The sequence below is a fragment of the Aquarana catesbeiana genome, linkage group LG02 (assembly GCF_042186555.1).
Source record: "Aquarana catesbeiana isolate 2022-GZ linkage group LG02, ASM4218655v1, whole genome shotgun sequence".
NCBI classification, from domain to species: Eukaryota; Metazoa; Chordata; class Amphibia; order Anura; family Ranidae; genus Aquarana; species Aquarana catesbeiana.
The window spans coordinates 84451945-84475509 of record NC_133325.1 but is presented as its reverse complement, the minus strand read 5'-3'; the positions used below and the strand labels follow the sequence as shown (position 1 = coordinate 84475509).

The 23565-nt window shown below is 43.2% G+C and overlaps 1 protein-coding gene across 2 annotated transcripts in view; it reads right to left on the bottom strand.

Moving 5' to 3' along the window:
- Nucleotides 1-1961: 1961 nt before the first annotated feature.
- The window catches only part of AASDHPPT (aminoadipate-semialdehyde dehydrogenase-phosphopantetheinyl transferase), a 71515-nt gene continuing 49911 nt past the window's right edge, over nt 1962-23565 (bottom strand). The window contains exons 3-6 of one of the 2 annotated variants that reach the window (XM_073613125.1): nt 20996-21117; nt 18463-18621; nt 11682-11759; nt 1962-5318 (exon numbers count right to left, since the gene is read on the bottom strand). In XM_073613125.1, coding sequence (XP_073469226.1) covers nt 5157-5318; nt 11682-11759; nt 18463-18621; nt 20996-21117 — 521 coding nt within the window. In that variant the 3' untranslated portion in view covers nt 1962-5156. Of the gene's footprint in view, nt 5319-7600; nt 7766-11681; nt 11760-18462; nt 18622-20995; nt 21118-23565 lie in introns of those variants that run through there. The other variant, XM_073613126.1, reaches the window with a different exon arrangement.

Genomic DNA, 23565 nt, shown 5'->3' with positions numbered 1-23565 from the left:
ATCTGCAGCTTGCCAACTGACTGCATGGAAAACTTCCAACTCTCCCCCTATTACCCCTTGGGTTCACATAGTAAACGATATCATGTAGATGGAGGCGCAAATAGAGCAGGAATCTGATACGTGGGATAAGCACAAAGTTCTTTGGCTGATAATGGCGCACTACTTTTCCTCTGATTTCCTAAAAGCTCTAGCATCTGTAGATACTGCCCTATCAGGTTCCCTGCTTGCCTCAACCTCGGAGTTACCCCCCTGCCCCCCCAACAGTTGCACAAGGACCTTTCTTAGGTTGGACATCGGTCTCTACACCGTTCGCCCCTTCCTCTTTTTCTGCCTAAACCACTTTTCCCAGAGCATCCAATTTCCCCCTTTTCCCATTTTTTTTCTTCTTTCCTTCCTCTCTATGTTCTTCTTCTCTGCCCTCTTTTTTTGCCACCAGTATGTCACCTATTTACCACTACAGCTTTACTTTTAGTAAGCGCAGCTGCCTGATGTATCACAGAAAGTGTCTTTGGAAATTTCTTAGGATTCTTTTATATACATGTTTATGTTGCTATAATTTTTATATTCTTATTTCTGTCTTACTGTGATATGCTTTAGAATTGAAAAAAAACAAATATTAAACCTGAATCAGAAAGGATCAGAACATGGATCAGAATCCACATTAGTCTATGGGGGGTGGTGGATAAAAATTAACTCAGAGCATAGATCAGAATCCACATCAGTCTATGGGCGGGCAAATTGGACTCAGAACATGGATCAGAATCCACGTCAGTCTATGGGCGGGCATAATTGGACTCAGAACATGGATCAGAACCCATGGTAGTCTATCTGGGGGCGGATATAAATGGACTCAGAACATGGATCAGAATCTATGTTAGTTTATTGGGGGAGGGGGGTGGATATAAATGGACTCAAAACATGAATCAGAATCCACGTTAGTCTATGGCGGAAATAAACGCACTTGCATCTCTCTACATCCGGCTGCCTCTGGTTCCATCCAGATCCGAAAGAATGGAAAAGGTCTGCATCCTATTCCTTTTTTTTTTTGGACCTAAACATGACAGAGGTAATGTGATGAAAATGCACACAAATCCATTTACATCTGGCTGCCCCCAGATCTGATAGAGGTCCAGAAAGCTCCAGTTTTTAAATGCACAGACACAGATGTCACAGAAGTGACATCTGTTCTAATTAGATCAAACACAAGGCCTAGGGTTATACTAGGGTTACCTATTAACACAATAACAGAAACTAAACCTTAAAGCTGAACTCCAGGCACAAAAGCGTTATTTGAAATATATTCCTCAATAGCCACAAAGCTTATGAATCCACTTTGTGTTCACCAGATCCCTTTGCAAATGCAAATATTGCCTTGTAACTATTCGAGTGACATCATCACTGTCCTGTACATAACCTATACAGAGAGCTGAGCTGTGAGATGGATCGAGCAGGCTCCACCCACTACAGAAGACTACGGGAAGGGGTGGAGACAAGACCAGTCACCCTGCACAAGGAGTGAAAAGCAGTGACCGGTTTTTACTACAGGAAGCTCCTGTACAGAGGTAAACTTTCACACTGGAATACTGCACAGATCTGAAAGAAATACACAAAGAATAAACGTGACCTCTACATATGGATAATATTTGCCAATCCCGGAGTTCAGCCTTAAAGTAGGGGTAAACCCAATCACTAAAATCTCATAAGCTCCAACAGGTTAATGTAATGTCCAATATTTCTAAGCAGCTTTTATTAAAATAATACCTGGTGATGATACAAAGGGGATCCTTGTTTATGCACTTCCTATTTTAGTATGATAGTGCACCATTCAGGTCTTTTATTTGTGTTGCTGTGTTATCACCCTGCCACACGGGCTTCCAATGGAGACAAGGGACTGTTGCAATAAACACTACAAAGATCAGGTCCACTGTTGACACCTTAGAAAAAAAGGCGATTAGAAGCACTGAGATGTAACAAATCATGTTTAATGTTAGCACATGTGAAGGCAGAACACCTAATTGATTCTGCTTTCTCCCTTTCTATATGAATATACTGTATAAATCGATTTAGTTGTTTTATAGCCTTAAGGACATATGCACAGACTTCATTCATCCTGGACATACACACATAAAAGAACACAATAACAGGAATCTACATGGGAAAACATTTATTTACATCTTCACGGATTTAAAACTTTTAACAACAACTCTCATACCAGCACCAAATGACTTCCTCACATTTTCTATATATAATAAAATATAATTATGTGCGTACATATATACAGCTATTCTGCCAAGCTGAAAGTACATTTATTTCTGCTCCAGTTGTGTTTGATCCATAAAGTAAGGCCTCATGCACACTGGGTTAAAAAAACACAGTTTTTACAGGCATTTGGCATTTTTTTTTTTAGTCTGTAAAAGCGTGTCTAATGTTAGCCTTTGTGTCCATGCACACACAGGTGTTTCTAGACAGCAAAAACACTTGACACTCCTAAACGCATCTAAACATGCTTAAATACTAGGCATGTTTAGTGCTTGAGCCTTTATTCATTCCAATGGCCAGAATAAATTGATGTTCTGGCCAATGGAATCCATTAACACTCAAAACACTTGACGCACCTAAACTCGTGTACAATATGCAGATTTAGGCACGTTTTTTAAGCAGCCTTTTCCCACCAATAAAAGAGGTTCTGAGGGTTAATATTCTGGTATATTCAACCTTGTTGATTGTATATGTTACCTGTGTTTTCTCACTAGGCATGTACAGGATCTTGGACCGGTTGTTGTACTCGAAAATGTTGTTTTGGGGTTTGTAGACGCAAGCCACCAGACTCAATACAAACTTGCGTAGAACAAGTGTGGTTTTAAAGGCAGAGTATAGTGGTTCGGCATATATATTATGTATTTTGGTCTGGACTTAAAAAAACATTTTTTTAGTCTGGCAAACTTGTATTACCACATACAGTGAGGGAAAAAAGTATTTGATCACCTGCTGATTTTGTACGTTTGCCCACAGACAAAGAAATGATCAGTCTATAATTTTAATGGTAGATTTATTTTAACAGTGAATGACAGAATGACAGAATAAAGACAAAAATATCCAGAAAAATGCATTCAAAAAAGTTATAAATTGATTTGCATTTTAATGAGTAAAAAAAGTATATGATCCCCTATCAATCAGCAGGATTTCTGGCTCCCAGGTGTCTTCTATACAGGTAATGAGCTGAGATTAGGAGCGCTCCCTTAAAGGGCCCATCTGAAGTTTGCTAATGATAATCTGAATGATTCAGAAGAGAACTGGATGAAAGTGTTGTGATCAGATGAGACCAGAATTGAGCTCTTTGGCATCAACTCAACTCGCCGTGTTTGGAGGAGGAGGAGGAGGAGTAATGCTGCCTATGACCCCAAGAACACCATCCCCACCGTCAAACATGGAGGTGGAAACATTATGCTTTGGGGGCGTTTTCCTGCTAAGGAGACAGGACAACTTCACAGCATCAAAGGGATGAAGGGCGGCACCATGTACTGTCAAATCTTGGGTGAGAACCTGCTTCCCTCAGCCAGGGCATTGAAAATGGGTCGTGGATGAGTATTCCAGCATGACAGTGACCCAAAACACACAGCCAAGTCAATAAAGGAATGGCTCAAGAAGAACCACATTAAGGCCCTGGAGTGGCCTCCAGACCTTAATCCCATAGAAAATATTTGGAAGAAGCTGAAGGTTCGAGTTACTAAACGTCAGCCTTAATGACTTGGAGAGGATCTGCAAAGAGGGCAAAATCCCTCCTGAGATGTGTGCAAACCTGGTGGCCAACTACAAGAAATGTCTGACCTCCGATTATCAACAAGGGTTTTGCCACCAAATACCAAGCCATATTTTACGAAGAGGTCAAATACTTTTTTCACTTATAAAAATGCAAATCAATTTAAAATAAACCTACCATTACAATTATAGACTGATCACTTCTTTGTCAGTGGGCAAACATACAAAATCAGCAGGGGATCAAAATACTTTTTTCCCTCACTGTATATGCATATGCCATATATTAATATGTTTACCAGGCTACCCTCAACTGCTTTACAGAAAAATACCTGTTCTTTATAGAGCTCAATAGCTCAAGACAAAAATGGCATAGACAAGAAAATAACTTAAAATGATGACTCGCCCCCCCTTCCTTCTACTGACTGCCTGTTGTGTGCAGATGTGCCGTAATAAAATTTCAATCAGAAGGCGAGAGTCTGAAGGTAAACAGCTTATGTTCTATCTTTGAAAACCCATACCGTGGTCTGATATTGCTGACCTATGCCTGTCATATGACGTTCGATGTTAAATTGCAGATGTTCTTTAAGCAGTTACGTAGTATATGCAAATGTTATCCTTAAATATTACTGCCCCGGGACCAAAAGTAGATCTAATATCTTATCACTCAACCTTCTGGTGCCTATGATGATTTTGTCCACATCACATGACAACTGCAATGTCATGTGTGAGCAGACAGCCCCAGCTACCTAGTTTCATAAAAAGGGGGAGCAGTCAATCAGCATTTCTGCATTTGATTCTTACTGCTCCCCTTAGATAAAAGTCGCACCAGGAATGTCTGTATAGGACATACACTTGAATACTCAGACAATACAAAAGTACATATTTATGAACACATCATTCCGGGATTAAGATTGTCTAGTGGTGGGGTTACATGTGTACCATTTTACTACTGCGGCCAGATGTACATTATGACATCACACACGTGGAGAAGTGTGGCATTACACTAAGCTTCTGCAAATAATGAGTAATAAATGGACAATTAATTTATAAAAGATCCAAATTACAATCTGCTATTTTTTCTTTATTTCACCTAAAATGAAAACCTGCCACTTTATCACCAACAGAGCAGGCCACACTAAACCAGATATAATTATTTGCATCAGGGACAAACTAGAAAAGAAACCTCCCTCAAAGCTGCATGTTTATGTAATATTTCCCTCCAATCTTTGTGCTTTGTCACTTTAAATTTGTATGCATTTCAGGTCGATGTTATGACAGTTCATTACCAACAATTATCATTTAGGGGGACATTCAGGAAAATGCACCAAAACAACAGTCTCTTTTTTTCTAATCTTCATAAAAAGGCTTCAAAAATCCAGGAAGGTCGCAGGCTTCTGTCATGACTTTGATGACGGCTTGGCACTTTGGCGTTGGGGAAGCTCCTGTTTGGAAGTAAAGCTATCCCAATAGGTGGGGTCTTCATCAGACAGTGGAACAGCTGAAGCCATCAGGTCTTTGTAGGTGAGAACTGTAAATGGCGTAACTGATCTCTTTACATTCTGATTATAAACAGAAGAAACAGTACAATGACAAAATATCAACCACTTTGTAGGCAGCTTTATTGTATACAACTAAATCATACTCATATTTAAATTAGCAGTGGAGCTTACAATCAGATTTTCCTGTTGTTTTTTTTTTTTGTTTTTTTTAAGATGTCACCAGGACTAGATCAAGAAAAAAAATTCAAAATCCAAAAAAAGGTTAGGGGGTTTTGGCAATGTGCCCCTTTAAAGCTGAACCCCCAGGCAGAAACACAAGACAAAAATCAATGCAGCATTGCATTTACATAAAGCAGAGCTAAAGTTACTTAAAAGGAGAAGTACAGCAAAAGCTTGTTTGGCTGTACTTCTCCTGTGGATCACTGGAGTGCAGTTCGTACTGCACTCCTGTGACCTGTTTTCAGCAGACAGTGGGCTGAAGCCTGCTGTCGGCTGACGGCACAGAACCAGTCCAGGCTCGGGAAGGGTTAGGATCCGCCCAAATCCCTGGACCGGCATCCTGCTCAGCCTCTTAGGGAGCCTGAGCCAGCGACTCCTTCCCCCTCCACAGTCCGGTGCTCCAGTGAGTGTGGGGCACGGGGGAAGAGCAGAGAGCCGGTGACTTACCGTCACCAGCTCTCTGCTCACGGAGCTGACGTCACATAACCCGTCCAGGCTTGGAAAGGGTCAGGATCCGCCCAGATCCCTTGAACGGCTCCGGCTCTTAGCGAGCCTGAGCCAGCCACTCCTGCCCCCCTCCACAACCCAGCGCTCCATTAATGCACATCTCAGTCTATATACAGATGGCCAGGAGTAAATGCTAAATACAGGGTTAATGTAACTTCTGTGCTCATGTGTGGAAGTTATGTTACCCATAGCCAACCTATATAGAAGACTGGGAGAAGATGGCAGCAGTGGCAACAGAGTGAAAAGGGGGAGAGAAGACCTAGCATCGCTGGAGGAAGGATCACTAAAAAGTACAGCTAAACTTTTGTCATATATACAGGTAAAATATACAAAGGAGAGCGGTTTGACCTGCCAAAGGTTCTGTAGTTTGTCTATCGATTCCTAAGCTTTACACAGATCCCTTATACAACACAGCCAGGTGGATAACACCACTTACAATTAAAGTGTATGTAAAACCTAACAAACTATACCATTGAAAGTGTTTGCTCTCTTTTATAAATGCAAACGTTTGATTTTGCCTGACATTTATGGGACATCAACAGTTATTTCTCTGTATTTGTAGCATGTTAAATGGATAAAAGGGAATGTGAATGTAATTGCAGAGAAGTATAAAATATGTATATTTAAATTTTGCCTTGAATATGCTTTTAAGCGGCAGTAAACTGCAAAAAAAAATTCTCCCTGCAAGTGAAGAGCATAACGTTCTAGTATGCATCGCATACTAGTACATTATAAAAGACTTACCTTAAAACACAGCCCTCCAGCGGCGCGCTGTCACCACTGACAGGGCTTCCATTTTCACCCGGTCTTCCTTTTGCGTTTGTGTGCTCCAGCCATTTGAATGTATGAGCCACGTGGAAGTCATGGCCGTTCTCAATGGACGGCATGCACATGCACCAGGTGACGTCACTGACGCTATTAAAGTAAGGGCCCTTTCACGCTGGAGCGGCGTCGGCGGTAAAGCGCCACTTACAATACCCCCCGCTAGCAGCCGAGAAAGGGTTAAAAACCACCGCAAAGCGCCTCTACCACCGCAAAGCGCCTCTACTGAGGCGCTTTGCCGGCGGTATAGCCGTGCTGTCCCATTGATTTCTATGGGCAGGAGCGGTGAAGGCGCGGTATACAGTCCGCTCCTTCACCACTCCAAAGATGCTGCTAGCAGGACTTTTTTTCCCGTCCTGCTAGCGCACCGCCCCAGTGTGAAAGCCCTCAGGGCTTTCACACTGGAGACAAAGCAGCGGCACTTTCAGGTCGGTTTGCAGTCGCTATTATTAGCGCAATAGCGCCTGCAAACCGCCCCAGTGTGAAAGGGCCCTAAATAAGTTCTAAACGGTGCATGTTTGGGAGATATTTACTGTACCTACAGGTAAGCCTTATTATAGGTTTACCTGTATGTATTATTAAAAAAAATGACTTTACTACCATTTTAAGGAATAAAATGAAGTTCTCTCTCCACCCTGCCTTCTGACTGGACAGAGAAAGATAAGCAGCAGACCGATGAGGTCAACTCTTTGTTTACTCTTATCAACATGTAAACTCATATTCATTAAAGATGAATGAATATTGAACTGCATTAATGTGTGGTTTACAGTATATCTGCTTGTAGTTAAGCTTTAATTCTTTTAATATATTCAGGCAAATAAAGTTATTTCGCAAACATAACCTTTCCTCTTCGTTTCCTGTCCTTTGAGAGCTGTCATAAAACATCCAGACATTTTACGTGTCTTTTTTTTACATGAGCCTCCATATGCCTGCCAGCTCTTCCAGGCGCTCTGGGAGTTCTGCAAGTAGCAAGTTACATTAAATTAGGTGCTTTCTGCATCCATCTGGATGTACATGCTTCTAAGATCACAGAGATCACAAGGGATATTCTGTGCAGTGATATCTAGGAGGATTCCTTGTTTCTGCAGTATATCTCCCTCCCTCATGCTTCCTCAGCATGCTTTGTATACTAGCAAAAATAGTCTATTGTGTTTGCTACAAAATGTTGACAAGTCTGAAATATGCAGGGGTTTGGATAACTGTACTTTATTTTTATTTATTAAAGGTACTTAATATAGCGCGGTCAATGTACACAGCACTACACATATACATTGTACATTCACATCAGTCCTTGCCCTTAAGGAGCTTACAATCTAAAGTCCCTAACTCACATTCATACATATACATACTGGGGCCAATTTATCCAAGAGCCAATTAGCCTACCAGCATGTCTTGTGGGAGGAAACCAGAGCACCCGGGGGAAACCCGCACAGGCACAGGGAGAACATGCAAACTCCAGGCAGGTGGCGTCATAGTTGGGTTTCCAATGACTCTAGTGCTGCCAGGCAGATGTGCTAACCATTTAGCCACTGTGCTGCCCCCCTATAGTGGAAAATTTTAAAACACAAGTGTGCTTTTTGTTTTTTATAATAAAGTCCTCAAATGTTATCACACACACACACACACAGATTTACAAATCAACATGGTAGGGGGAGATGCAGGTAGGTGCATTAGAGGATCTTTTTTTTTTTCTTTTGGAGATTTTATAGACTAATATATTAAACAACTTTTTTTTTTTCAGGACAGATCAGGTTTTTAATTTGGTAGTAGATTTTGATACAGATAGCATCTTTTATTTTCTAGGTTTTTATTAGGCTTGTTCCCTTCCACGCCATACACTCAAGAATCGACAGTGAGGTACAGGATATGGACCAGTGCTCAGACTTCAGAGGGTTTTAGGGCCTATGATATCTCGGCAGAACATACATTAGGGTATCAAGTGACCCTAAGCGCTGTTAAAAGAGAAGTATGGGATTTTTTTTTATTTTAGATTCATACTTACCTATGTGGATGGAGCATCAGACCACCGTCTCTGCACTGAGAACCGAGCCACCGAACATCGCCGATGGCTCGGTTCTCACTTCTCCCTGAGAGGGGCGCTGCTGACTGTGGGTCAGCGTCTCTCCTCTCTGCTTCTCCACGCTCATTGGAGCGATGAGCTGTGGAGAGGCTGTCTCAAAGGCTCGCTGAGATGCTGAGACTGCCATCAATCAAGGCAGCTGGAGGATCCAGACCTGGAAGTCGGGATAACGCGCTGCCTCGACTGATGGGCGTGAGGTCAGCGGAGAGCGTACTTCAGACCGCTCTCCGCTGAAAACGAATTGCACTCCTGTGCCCCCTAGGAGACTCCCAGCCTAAAAAGCTCAAGCTGGACTTCTCCTTTAATGTGAACCTATGGCTAAGCAGTGGACATTCAAGTATTACCATGTTTCTAACAGCAGTAAATGGCTGACCTCTTGCCATTACACGCATTATGTTTAAAGGGTCCTAGTGCAGTGTACGGATCATTTTCCCTAAGTAAGCTTACCTTAAAGCAGTTGTAAACCGCTGGACATTTTTTTTTGTACCTGCAAAGTAAGGGCATAATGTACTAGTATGCATCACATACTAGCACATTATGTTAAACTTACCTTAAAACGAAGCTCTTCCAGCTCTTCCATGTCATTGCTGCATGCGCTCTCATCTTCACCCAACTTGCTTCCAGGTTCGCCGACTCTGGCTCTGTGATTGGCCAGAGCCGCAATGACATCACTCCCGTGAATGCGCACGGGAGCCGCTGTTCACGGCACAGGGCTCGTTTAGGAGATATTTACACTACCTATAGGTATGCCTTATTATAGGCTTACCTACAGATAAAAGCATGAGATAGAAGTTTACTTCTAGCTTAAATTTAAAGGATATATAAGCCAATCTTTTTTTATTTTTTTTTGTATCGTGTAGGCATGCATTAAAATGTCTGAGTTTAAGTTTTTGTCCCGTCGGAGAGATATTTGTTACCCTTCTGTCCCAGAGAGCAACAGGAAATCTCTGAGGGAAAAACTTAGACAGTTGGCACTGGAACAGGTGTCCACATTAGAATATGTCCCCTCACTTCTTGTTCTGGTGACAAGTGTAAAATGTTAGATTTGCCTTTAAAGAACAAGTACAGCCAAACAAGCTTTGACTGTACTTCTCCTGTGGATCAGAGGAGTGCAGAGCAATCACCAGTGACTGCTGACCAGCTCTCTGAGAGCACTGAGAATTGAGCAATCAGTGGTCTTTGATCGCTCAGTTCTGTCAAAATCGGGACAGTTGGCAACTATGCATTTACCACCGACGGGGTGATTACAATGATCAGCTTTTATTCATTTTTGTAAAACCTATATTCCAAAAAGAAAAAAATGTTGATGTACATTGCCTTGAAAAACTATTCATACCCCTTGAAATGTTCCACATTTTGTCATGTTATAGCCGTAAATGTATTTTATTAGGATTTTATATGATAGACCAACACAAAGTGGCACATAATTGTGAAGTGGAAGAAAAATGATAAATTATACCCCCAACTAAAATCTATTGGAACCAAATGCCTTCAGTCACCTAGTAGTAAATAGAGTCCACCTGTGTGTAATTTAATCTCAGTATAGATACTGCTGTTCTGTGAAGCCCTCAGAGGTTTGTTAGAGAACCTTAGTGAACAGAAGCATCATGGAGGCTAAGGAACACACCAGACAGGTCAGGGATAAAGTTGTGGAGAAGTTTAAAGCAGGTTTGGGTTATAAAAAAAATATCCCAAGCTTTGAACATCTCATGGAGCACTGTTCAATCCATCATCCGAAAATGGAAAGAGAATGGCACAACTGACAACCTACCAAGACATGGCCGTCCATCTAAACTGACAGGCCAGGCAAGGAGAGAATTAATAAGAGAAGCAGCCAAGAGGCCCATGGTTACTCTGGAGGAGCTGCAGAGATCCACAGCTCAGGTTTGAGAATCTGTCCACAGGACAACTATAATGTCCCGTACACACGGTCGGACATTGATCAGACATTCCAACAACAAAATCCATGGATTTTTTCCGACGGATGTTGGCTCAAACTTGTCTTGCATACACACGGTCACACAAAGTTGTCAGAAAATCCGATCGTTCTGAACGCAGTGACGTAAAACACGTATGTCGGGACTATAAACGGGGCAGTAGCCAATAGCCGTCGTCTCTTAATTTATTCTGAGCATGCGTGGCACTTTGTGCGTCGGATTTGTGTACACACGATCGGAATTTCCAAAACCGAAATTTCGTTGTCGGAAAATTTTATAGCAAGCTCTCAAACTTTGTATGTCGGAAATTCCGATGGAAAATGTGTGATGGAGCCTACACACGGTCGGAATTTCCGACAACAAGGTCCTATCACACATTTTCCATCGGAAAATCCGACCGTGTGTACGGGGCATTAGAGCTGGCGGGAGGGGGCAGATGCAGCATCCACCTAGGTAAGTATGATTTAAAAAAACAAAAAACCCATACCTCTCTTTTAAGTCTCTGTGTCAGCGAAAATGGTCACTAGGACAAAGAAAGAGATTGAAAATACCCAGTAGGAACAGAGGCAGCAATATAAAGTTGAAAGTGGTTATGAATCTTCCTTACTCTATTCAAAAAGTTCAAGGTTTGTGGACAGTTTTAACACTTTAGGTTTTTTTTTAATCCAAGCAACCAATCAGCAATCGTGTTGTCCTGACCAGAGATGAAAACGTGATTCGATGTTATAGGTTATCTCACTTTACACCCCATAAAAGGCACATGACTGCTATATTAAATAAGGCTGCCAGTGTATCAACACCCTGGTAAGAAGGCGGCAAGCATTTCCTTGCAGCACACCTTTACAGATGTTAGCTTACCTTTGAAGTCTGTTCTCTGTTTGTATTTGTGTCCCCCAAGGCAACAGCAACATGATGCTTGTCATCCAGAAGCATTTCCTATACAATTCAATCAAAATGAATTACTGTTTCCTGAACACTGGAGTCCAACTTATCACAAAAATCTACATGCAACTTCCATTATTGCAAAATAAAGCTGGCACTTCTTAAAGTGAACTTGTTAGCCACTGTTTAGGTAAAGGTCCTTTCTGATTGCACAAACCACAAGAGGCCCATTACTTCTTACAGCAAGAATACCCTCCCATTAATTTCACTTTGATAAGTGGGGACTGTTTGTGTTCACACTGCAGCGCTTCTAAAACGCAGTGTGTTTTAAAAAAATGCATAGCACGTATTAAATGTGTTGCTATACAGCGTAGATGTCTGAATAGCTGGTTGTTAAGGATGCCGTTACGTGCCAGCTTCTTAAAGTGGGGTTCCACCCCAAAAAAACAAAAATACCTGAAAAATTGTAAAAAAAAAAAACCAAAAAAACATTTGAATGTATATATATATTTTTTTTACTTACCTCTAAATGCCTGTTGCTAGGTGGTCCCTCGTAGTCTGCCTCTTCCTTTGCCTGGGCTGGTGACATCACTTCCCCCCAGGCACAGGAAGGGCTCGGCTCTGCTCCCTCCCTCCTGTCAATCATCTGGGACCCATTACAGGTCCCAGGTGATTGAGCGGCCAATCACGGCGCGCGGCGCCGCTCGCGCATGCGCAGTGGGTGCCAGGCTGTGAAGCCACAGCCTGGCGCCCACAGTTAAAATGCCGGCGCCGACGAGCGGAGGGGGGGGACGAGCGGGGCTTCGATCCCCCGCATCGCTGGACCCTGGGACAGGTAAGTGTCCAATTAAAAGTCAGCAGCTGCAGTATTTGTAGCTGCTGACTTTTAATTTTTTTTTTTTTTTTTTAATGGAGCCCCTGGGTGGAACTCCTCTTTAACAACCAGCTATTCATTTGTTGTTAAAGGGGTTGTAAACTCTTATGTTTTTTCACCTAAATGCGAAAAAACTTCTGACAGTGACCGGTTTTACTCACCTGAGCCCTTCGTTCCCTCAGCGGAGACGCGCTCTTCCTCTCTGTCCGGGGTTCTCGGCTCTTGATTGGATAGATTGATAGCAGCGCAGCCATTGGCTCCCGCCGCTGTCAAGCAAATCCAATGACGCAGGCGCAGGGGGGCGGTGGATAAGTCCAGCATTCTGTCTCTATGCTAATGCTGGACTCGAGAGTGGCCCACACAGTAACCCCCCAGGAGAGTGCTTCTCCCAGGGGGTTTACCGATGCGGGGAGGAGCCGCGAGCACCGCCGGGGGACCCCAGAAGATGATATTCGGGCCACACTGTGCAAGACAAACTGCACAGTGCAGGTAAGTATGATATGCTTGTTATTTAAAAAAAAAGAAAAACAAAGGTTTACAACCACTTTAAGGATGCGGGTGGGTGGTTGTTAAGAAGCCGGAACCCGCCAGCGTCCTTAACAACTGATAAAGCCTCCTCCCAGTGGTCAGCATGCCCCAGCTCCTCTTGTGCAGGAGAGATACTATCACCGGAAAGGGAGGAGGTGGAGAGACAACGGGTGGGACAGCAGGGAGTATCGGCTTCCATAATCTCAGGTAAGGAGGCAGGGGAAGGCCAGACTGACACCTACACAGGACGGAAGGCTGAACTCCTGGTGACCCACAAGGGGACAACTGAGTAGTAGTAGTAGTAGGGAGGGCATTGTTTACATTCCAACTAATTGTTAAAGTGGTATTAAAAGTTCGGCTTTAAAAAAAAACAAAAAAAAACAAACATGTTATACTTACGTACCTGTTTTGTGTAATGGTTTTGCACAGAGCAGCCCCGATCCTACGCTTCTCGGGTCCCTCGCCGGCGCTCCTGGCTTCTCCCCCTTGACCAGTGCCCCCAATAGCAAGCCATGTGCTATGGGGGCACTGATGCATGCTTGCTCCCAAGGCATGCTCCATATGACATAGAGCCGCAGCTCAGCCCCGCCCCCTCTGCGCTCTCCTCATTGGCTCACAGCCAATAAGGAGAGGGAGTCCCGGGACAGCCAAGGCTCTCATGCACATCGTTGGATTGAGAGGGGGCTCAGGTGAGTATTAGGGTGGGCTGGGGGGGGAGGAGCACACATAGGTTTTTTTACCTTTGTGCATAAAATTCATGAATGTAAAAAACCTTCAGCCTTTACAACCATTTTAAGGAAGCCAGCATCTGCCTGGTCCTTAATAATCAGCTATTCGCTGGTTGTTAAGGATGCTGAAAGGTGCCCGTAACTTAAAACCAGTATACTTTTGCCATGTGATGCCAAAAACTCACCCAAAAGCAGACTCTGGGTGCGTTTCCCATTGATTTCAATGGAAGGTGCATCTGTAGTACGGTTTTTAAAAGCACACCAAAGATGCAGCATGCAGAACTTTTCAAACCATACTAAAAACGCAGCACATCGATGTAAAAAGAATAGAATTTAAAGGCAAATAATTTTAATGCACTTTTGTCCTGGAAAGGTGCGTTCCAGCACAGCAAAACGCATAAGTGGGAAAGGGGTCTAAGGACTTTTAACCACCACCCTCTGTCCAATGAGAGGGACTTTCATGACTGCACAGCACTTTCACTGGACAGGGGTGGTGGTTGGAAGGCCTTAGTCCATAAGTCAGGTCTTCAGTAACAAAGGAGCTAATAGATGTATATTGAGGTGTCTGGTCTTGCATAGAATATTTAGTATAAAAAGTTAGATATGGATGACATTTTTTCTTGCTTTCTGCAGCCATCACTAACTTAATATTGCCTAAGGAAAGGTAATTGTGTGTTTTGACATAATCCCGTACTTCTGGCAGTCAGATAAGCATGCTTACATAATTATACATCGTTTATTCTGACGCAGGAAAATATATACTTCAAAAACCAACAAAAAGATTAAAGTTTGTGGATCGATATACACAGCTACCATGCAGGAATTCCTATATGAATTATTAACAGACAAAATGATTCACTTGGAAAGATGGTGAAAGCAGAACATAAATAAAACACAGAATAATGCTTAGATCTCCTGGGAGACCTTGCTTCATAGCAACTACAATCTAACATGGCCATATAGAAAGTTCCCAGCCCTCCAGATCCAAAATGTAGTTTTTATATTTGTTGTCTCAATCAGTCCTATGAAGTCAAGAGAATGCAAACTTGTTCACACACCTTCCCCTTTCCCTATCAATGTCACCAGAGATGGATTAAGGCAGAATGGGGACTCAGACAGGGAAGCAGCCTTGGTACCGTCATCCCTTCGACTGATATTGGAAAGGATTCCGTTAGGCACAGAGAAGCCGCCCCATTAGCATTGTCTGTACTGGCATGCCCCACATCAAACACCAACTGCCTATGAGTACATCCTCCCTCCTGAAGTGACAGGCAGGTTGACTTTGAGGACAATCACTTGGCTCCAGTTTATGTTGCCATGTGGATTATCCAGGCTCTATGCCCCCCAGTGCAAATGGGGTAAGTTCACTTTGCCCACAGCACGTGTCAAACACAAGGCCTGCAGGACGAATCTGGCCCACCTAACCATGTCATACGGCCCTCGCACCCAGGGCTTTATTTTAGCAGGAAGATGGCAGAACTTTGTTCCGCCACATCAGGCTCTCACCCTCCGCTCACCACTGTCAATTGTAAACACAGAAGCCTTCGGTGTTTACACCGACAGCTTTCCTCTCAGCGGTTCTTACAGATCCATGCCTGCCCTACACACAGTGGGGACAAGGGAGATGAAGATGCAGTGTGGGATGGGGCATCACGTAGTAGACTGCACTGTGATCTCTGTCTGTCTGGGTGCACAGATGCCAACCAATGATCTCCCTTGCAAGTGAGAGAGGTGGAGCCGTCTACACTGCTGGGAGGTACTACAGCCGGCAGGTAAGATGAGATGCGAGGAAGCTTTTGTGGGGGAATCGGGGCCGTGGAGGGAGTTGTGTGCAGAGGTGGGGGATGGAGAGTGGTGCAGAGGTTAGAGCCGAGGAGGGGTGGAAGTGAGATGTGGACAGCCTGTGAAAGTGAGCTGCACTCTGCATACTGTGCATAACACACCCCTAAACTCTGCACTCTGTATGTAGCGCACTCTTCAACCCTGCACTCTGTACACAGCACATCTCTAAACTCTGCACTCTGTACGTAGCGCACCCCTAAACTCTGCACTGTGTGCACAGGAAACCCCTGAAATTGAACTCTGTACACAGCACATCTCTAACCTCTGCACTCTGTATGTAGCGCACCCCTGAACTCTGCATCGTGTATGTAGCGCACACTTGAACTCTGCATCGTGTGCATAGAGCACCCCTGAAACAGCACTCTGTGCATAGTGCATCCCTGAACTCCATACATAACATTTACCATTCCTGGTATTTACTGCCCCTTTAAGAACCTCCCACTGTTAGTGCAATTTGACCACACCCACTTCTTGATGCGGTTTGGCGCAGAAGGGGAAGGTTGAGTTCCTGCACCTAATTCTCTGAGAAAAGAAAAGCCCTGGACAAATTTATATAATCTTACAGATACAACCGGCCCTTTGAGGGCAACCATAATGCTGAGGTGGCCTGCAGGTAAATTCAGTTTGACACCCCTGGCCAAGAGTAATCATTTCCAATATCAACTGAATGGATAGGAGAACTAAAGATGCTACCGGCCACACTATTTTTTTTTTTTTTTCAGACTTTTCTTTATTTTTAACTGGTGATCCTGCAAATAAAGAGAAAAGGGATGCGCTGCTCCAGGTGTGTGCAATACCTCAATTGGAACCAAGTAGGAGTGCTAGCCCCGGTCCGCCTCCGTGAAAACTTGAGAAAATATGAAATGGCTGCTCACATTGCTAATGATTAAGCACAGGTCAGATGTGTGAAACACATCTACGTGACTAATACCTGGTGTCCCTGGGGTATCCTGGTCATGTTCAATAAAAAGCATTTTGTTTTGGAACCTTTGGATATGCAGCCATTTCTTCTTTTCTCCACCCTGCAAATAACACATCTCCTGTTCTTTCATGTCTACATTTTTTTTATCCGTGGAATTTTTGGGGGCAGCCAAGGTTGTTACACTGGTTGGACTTTAAACAGGTCTCCCCTTTGTTCATCTCAATTACATGGTATGTGGATGGCACCAGTGGTTTACACATTAGAGGTAAGGTTCTCTTTGCTTCTTTTCAGCTCACCGGAAGCGACTAATGACACTGAATCTCTGACAAGATTAAAGGGTGATTTTTGTACTTGCTGAAAATGTTCTGAGCCTGAAAAGTGCAAAATAATGCAGCCACCACATTTAAGGACTGGTAAGCTGCAGTATGTTGCTTTTTTTGTTTTGGGGCTTTGATACAATTGAATCTGTCTGACTCTGCATGTTATTATAGGAACCCATTCACAGCAGCAGCGTGCACTACCGCACTGCCACTGGAGTGCACTAAAAGGCAGCAATGCAGATGCGCTAAAAACAGCACATGGCGCAGTTTACTTTTTTGTATGAACTTTATTGAAATGTCACAAATGACATTTCATTACGTTCTATTGGCCACAGTGTGGTGCAATGCAGTGGACTGAGTTGTAACACGCTGCCCTAAAAAAAAAGTACTGCAGGTCGTAGAGTTTTGCACAAGGATTTTTGCAAAGTCTATGTTTTGAGACTGCGTTGGGCAAAGTTGCTCAGTACAGTGCAGCCCTGGGGTGAATGGGCCCTTAAGAAAACTCAGTTCCAGTGATACCTGTAAACAGTCGACAGGAACAGTCATCACCTTTCTAGCTGTTGTATTCTCTGGTTTTCCTCTTATCTTGACAACATAAAAATATTAGGAAAGCAAAAGTGTCACTCACACCTGGCCAGTGAGAAAAACAAAATAGGCCGCCATCTCTTAAAGTGGTTGTAAAGCCACTTGTCATGTCCCTACAATCCACTCTGGTAGGTAACAATATGTGTCCCACTGCATGTCCTTTATTAAAAAAAAGCTCACGTGACTCCTCGCCTCTCTTCTCTCGCAGTTTGACAGCTACAGCAGGAGGGGCCGAGAACTCCCGCTGACATCAGCTGGGAGGAGGGGAGGAGAAAGGTGGGTGTTCACGCGACACCAAGAGGAATGAGGAAATCAGCTTTTTTTATAAAGAACATACAGTGAAGCACATATTGTAACCTAACAGAGTGGATTGCAAGGACATGACACTTATGATAGCAGCAGGAGGGAGGATCGTGGAGAAGATCGGAGCTGACAGGCAGGGAGGGGGAGAGAGGAGACATAGCAGATGAATGAGGAAAGTAAAGTGACCACGGTGTCAGGGCCCAGCAGTCATGATAAACTGTGGTCAGTTTACAGGGGAAGGCAGAAACTGGCAGTATCAGCCAGGTATTTCAGGTGATAGAAAGGGCCAAATTACACAGCACAAGCACTGTGCTGTATAACATACCTTTAAAGTAACAGGATTTTTTTTTTTTTTTGTTAGGGTTACAAACACTTTAAGTGTAGATTTATTGGAATAAATGATAAAAAACACAAACTATTGCACTCACTGCGATAAAATGAAGAACTGCATGTTAAACAGTCCAGGTCCCTCCACGGTTAAATACAAGAGAGTATATCAGAGAAGCCGCCAGGCATAGCAGAGTAGTACAGGGAAGCGGCCTGATCTGATGCCCTAACTCTCCAGTGACCTAGTCTCATTGAACAGCCATGGTAACATACAAGAAGGGGACCCTAAGAGATGATGAAGCTTCACAGTTACCTTTCACATTCTTACCTCAAAAGACCAGTTTTCCAGCTCCTCGTCCAGCCACATTCTGGTCTCTGTGTAAACCTTACCGACCTCCATAGTTATGGGTGACACTTCAAATTCGACACGCTGCAGACTAAAGCCTAGTCCGACCCCTATGGCTTTTATAAAGCTTTCCTTTAGAGCCTAAAAGCAGAAACACAGAATCCGCCAAAGTTTCAGAATTTATTGTAACAAAATATTATACATTATTTACTCTGATCTTTTCTCCTATTAAAACCTGCACATATCTGCTCACTCATCCTTATGAATGTTGAGCTTCTTAAAATAAAATATTTATAGCGTCTTATCAGAAAAATGAAAAAAAAAAAAAAAAAAAAAAACAAACACACACACACGCACACACACAAGAGCATTATGTGGCTTGTGTCAGTGCTGCGAAAAACCTCTGTACTCTCCACGGTAAGAAACATATGTTTGTTTCTGTAACATTACACCGGTTAGTGGGATATTGCCAGATGATTAAGGCAAATGCAAAAAGCATGTTTAAGCACTACTGGAACAGTATGCAGATGGGATTACTAGGAAAAAAATATAGTAACGTCTCTACAGCTCCATGAAGTCAACTGAATGCCAGATAAACAACTAAATACACATTTGAAATGCAGACATAGGAGCTGTTTTACCATCCAAAGGATTTGTATTTCTGTCCAGCCATTTCTGAGATTTACACAGCCATAGAAGACAGCACAGCCAGGCTAGTGACCCACCTATTTTCTGCTGCGGTTAGGCTGCAAAACTAGGTCACAGGCTGCCCCTAGCCTGTAATTAGACATAAAAGGAACAGCAGCATGCTGCTGAAGTCATCCCTCTGCTCTCTACTCCTGTCAGCATGCTCCATTATGATGCTTGATTTCCAATGCTTCCAATGCAATCTTGTAGACCCTGGATGTCTCATTAAAGAGAACCTGTCATCAAAAAAATCATCACATAGGGGAATTGTAAAAAATGAAAATTACACCCAAGCACATAACCCCCTCCCCCAGAAAAATTGAGGTCCCCCCACATTTATGCACATACAAACGCAAATGCACGCATCGCATTGCCTACTAACACATTATAAAATGCTTACCTTAAAACGCAGCCCTCCGGCGGTGTGCTGTCACCGCTGACAGGTCTTCCATCTTCACCAGATTCCCCTTCAAGATCCTCAGGGCACAAGTCACATGCCACAAGTCGGATCAGTTAAGATGATGATCCGACTTGGATGTGACTTACATTCAAATCAATGGGCTGAAATCGAGGCCAAGTAGCGCAGGAACCTTTTTCAAAGTCGGACCGACACAAGTCGGGCCAGTTAAAACAGCTCTCATAGGGAACCATTGATATTAACATTCTAAAAGAGAGGGGTCTGTGGGACTGTATATGAGATGGCGTTGTCATCAGCCTCCATCACTATTATTTTATACAAAAGAGAACAGGGAGGCGGGACTTTAAATGAAGTATGCGGAGGGTCAAGTGTTGTGTGGCATTATACACATATAATACCTGCATGGAGTAAGATATTAAAAAGAAAAGCTTTATCTCATACAGTAATACATAAATACTCCAAAAAATGGATGGCACATGATATCTATATAGGATTAGCACCCCATATAGATACCTATATGATATCATACAGGGAGTTTTACCCCGCATTTATTTTTTTTTATTGTTCACACCTGTGACTATAATAGACCAACTAGAAATGCACAATATATCATTACAGAGATATCTTGCACATGTACACGCTTGCTCCTGATGAGTGACATTAAGTCACGAAACGCGTTGAGCTAACAGATGCGTGTTCAAATCGCATACTTCATCCTACCACGTCATTATGGATTCTGTTTATGCATTTTGTATTTGACTATATTCTAATCATGTACTATCCGATTTTGGCCTTTTCTAAATGTATCATGTGCCATCCATTTTTTGGATTATTTATGTGTTACGTATTGCTGTATGAAATAAAGCTTTTCATTTTACTCCATGCAGGTATTTAATTATAGGTGTAGTATATCAATTTTCTATCGAATATGAATTATGAGACAAATGTCCTACTATATATATATATATATATATATATATATATATATATATATATATATATATATATGTTAATTATAATACTACACAACACTTGACCCTCCGAGTACTTCATTTAAAGTCCCGTCTCCCTGTTCTCTTTTGTATTGATTTTGACATGTCATGCAACTTGTGCTCTCCATGTTGGAGCGTATGTTGGACCAGTGTGAACCGGCCCTAAGACGAAGGGGTTAAACACTCCCTTTTCCTGTTTTCTGAAGTGTTTACCACTGTTGCTGTTACAAAAATATGTGAAATAAAAAAGTATTAATGACCAGTTTAATTGAAAAGTATATGCTGAGATATCAGATAAACCTTTGCTCTGGGTGCTGCTCTGGTATACAATGGTACAAAGCCCAGGCCCTGGGGGTGACATGATGAGTATATGAAGCCCAGACCTTATTTCTCAGCTGTTCCGGAGCCTGTGATTTACCCAGTGCCTGTAGAACATGTCTAGTTGAGCCCAGTCGCCGGCCATGCTCTTGATGGAGTGCCATTCCCTCTCGGTAAACTGACGATGCATGAGACGAAAGAACTCTTCAGTCGAGCCGCTGCCTGCAGAATTGCAAACATAAATTTAAATGGTCGGGCTAAACACAATATTTTTCACTTTTAACAAGTAAATGTGACCTTGCAGTAATATGCTCTGGCTCAGTAATGGGAGAATCAAGCTGAAGATTTACCGCAGCGCTCCTTCCCTGTAATTTATATAAATTACTTTGTATAGTACAGTATTGGGAGCCTCGTTCTGAGAGCAGGACTAATGGCACCTGGATACCCAGCCAGGCTCCGCACTGTAGTATCAAATAAAATATTGCTTAGACATGGAGGGCTTCAAAAATTCATCCACTCAAATAAGCTAAAAATAGAAATACCAGAGCAATAAAAAGTATGAAATGGCTCAGAACACCACATGGCGCTATAAAAGAAGCTCAAAGCTCAGATCCAGGCACATATAAATGCATGCCTCACTGTGCCCGTCTGCGTGCCTCACTGTGCCCATCTACATGCTCACTGTGCCCATCTACATGCTCACTGTGCCCATCTCCCTGCCTCATGTACCTGATCTCTAGTACACCGGCGCTGTGACATGCAGTCAGTCTCGTCGGCGGCCGTCTAGTGTAACAAAGCCCCGCCTCCTCCTCGTCCGTGATGGAACACTGATTCACTTTCCCAGCAGTGAGTCAGTGTTCCGCCTATCACGGATGAGGACAAGGAGGAGGCGGGGCTTTGTTACACTAGACGGCCGCTGACTAGACTGCACATCACAGCGCCGGGAGATCAGGCGCATGAGGCTGCAGATGGACACAGTGAGGCGGAGAGACTCGAGTATAAGCCGGGGGGGGCGTTTTCAGCACAAGAAAAATGAGCTGAAAAACTCGGCTTATACTCGAGTATATACGGTAGTTTGTAAAAGCATGGTGCATTATAAACAAGTTGCTTTTTTTTCTTTTTTTTAAGTTGTAAACCCTTACTCAGAGATGACACTATTCCTCCAACATAAGTTGTACCTGTTTATCTGCAGTCTTCTCTTCATCCATTCAAAGTATTGAATATTTAACCACTTGCCGACCGGCCGCAGTCCGGCCACAGTACATATACTGCGGCAGGTTGGCTCTATTGTATGAAACAACGTACCTGTACATCATTTCGTGCAATAGCCACCGGGGGCGTGCGGGCTGACTGGCAACAAGAGGAGCTAATCACCGGGTCCGGCGGACATTGGCCACCCGTGATCGCTTCCCACAGGGATAGAACGGCGGTTTGCCGATAGAAAAACAAGGTAGACCACTGTTCTGACAGGGCTAAGCAGGAACACGGATCTCTGGTCAGCCAGTTAGTCCATCCTCCACACAGTAAGCAAGCACCAACTAGGGACACACCTATAGCCCCCCATCGTTGGCGCCAGGGGAGGAATAGCACCCCCATCGTTGGCGCCAGGGGAGGAATAGCACCCCCATCGTTGGCGCCAGGGGAGGAATAGCACCTCCATCGTTGGCGCCAGGGGAGGAATAGCACCCCCATCGTTGGCGCCAGGGGAGGAATAGCAGCCCCATCATTGGAGCAAATGGGATGAATAGCGCCCCATTATTGGTGTCAGTGGGAGGAATAGTGCTCCATTGTTGGGGTCAGTGGCAGAAACTATGCCCCACTGCTGCTTACAGTAGGGGGAATATTTGCCCCAAGGGCAGGATAAAAAGCTAGCAAAGAGCTGCATCCAGCTCCCGGGCCACAATTTGGAGACCACAGCTCTAGGCAAATATAATGGACACAAAATAATGTAACCTTGTAATGAATAATAATGAATGTATTTTGCAGGTCTTGGACAGTCTGGGCTCAGAGGAAGTGGGTTGCATGATGCTGGCCATCAGACTGAAGGCATCTTGTGTTGTGTGTGTGAAGTATTGCGGGGCACAACTATTAATTAAAAATAAATATTGCAAAAAAAACAGCTTGTTTAATTTTTAATGAGCTATTAACTATCTTGTTGTTTTTGGGTGGAGTTCTCTTTTAACCTGTTCAATCAATATGAACTCTACACCCTTATCTGAAATCAGCTGCACCGATCAGATTGGTAACTAGGGGAGGTGCTGCCAAAGATACCCATCCAATGATGTGTCTACTGTACCACCTGTTCCTTCTAACCAATCTGCCCATCATTTCCACAGAAAGATGGAGGTGGAAGCAAGCCATTTTTCTGTATCCAAAAATCATACATAAATATTTTAACTAAAAGAACAAAGGCCATACAGAAAACCTGGAGCTGAGCATGCACAAACCCCACAGCATAGAAGTCTGCTAAAATGCATTTTTTAAAGGCTTTACTGCAAATTTAGCTTATTAGTGAAATCAATAGCTCATTTTGCAGCAAATCAATAACTTCACCATGGCAAAGAAAGATTACTGAGAAATACCCAATAAAACATGCCAGGTAATGAATTAAGAAAAAAACCTACCAGTGTGCTTATATTTGCTTCTAGCTTTAAAGCTGAACTCTGAGGG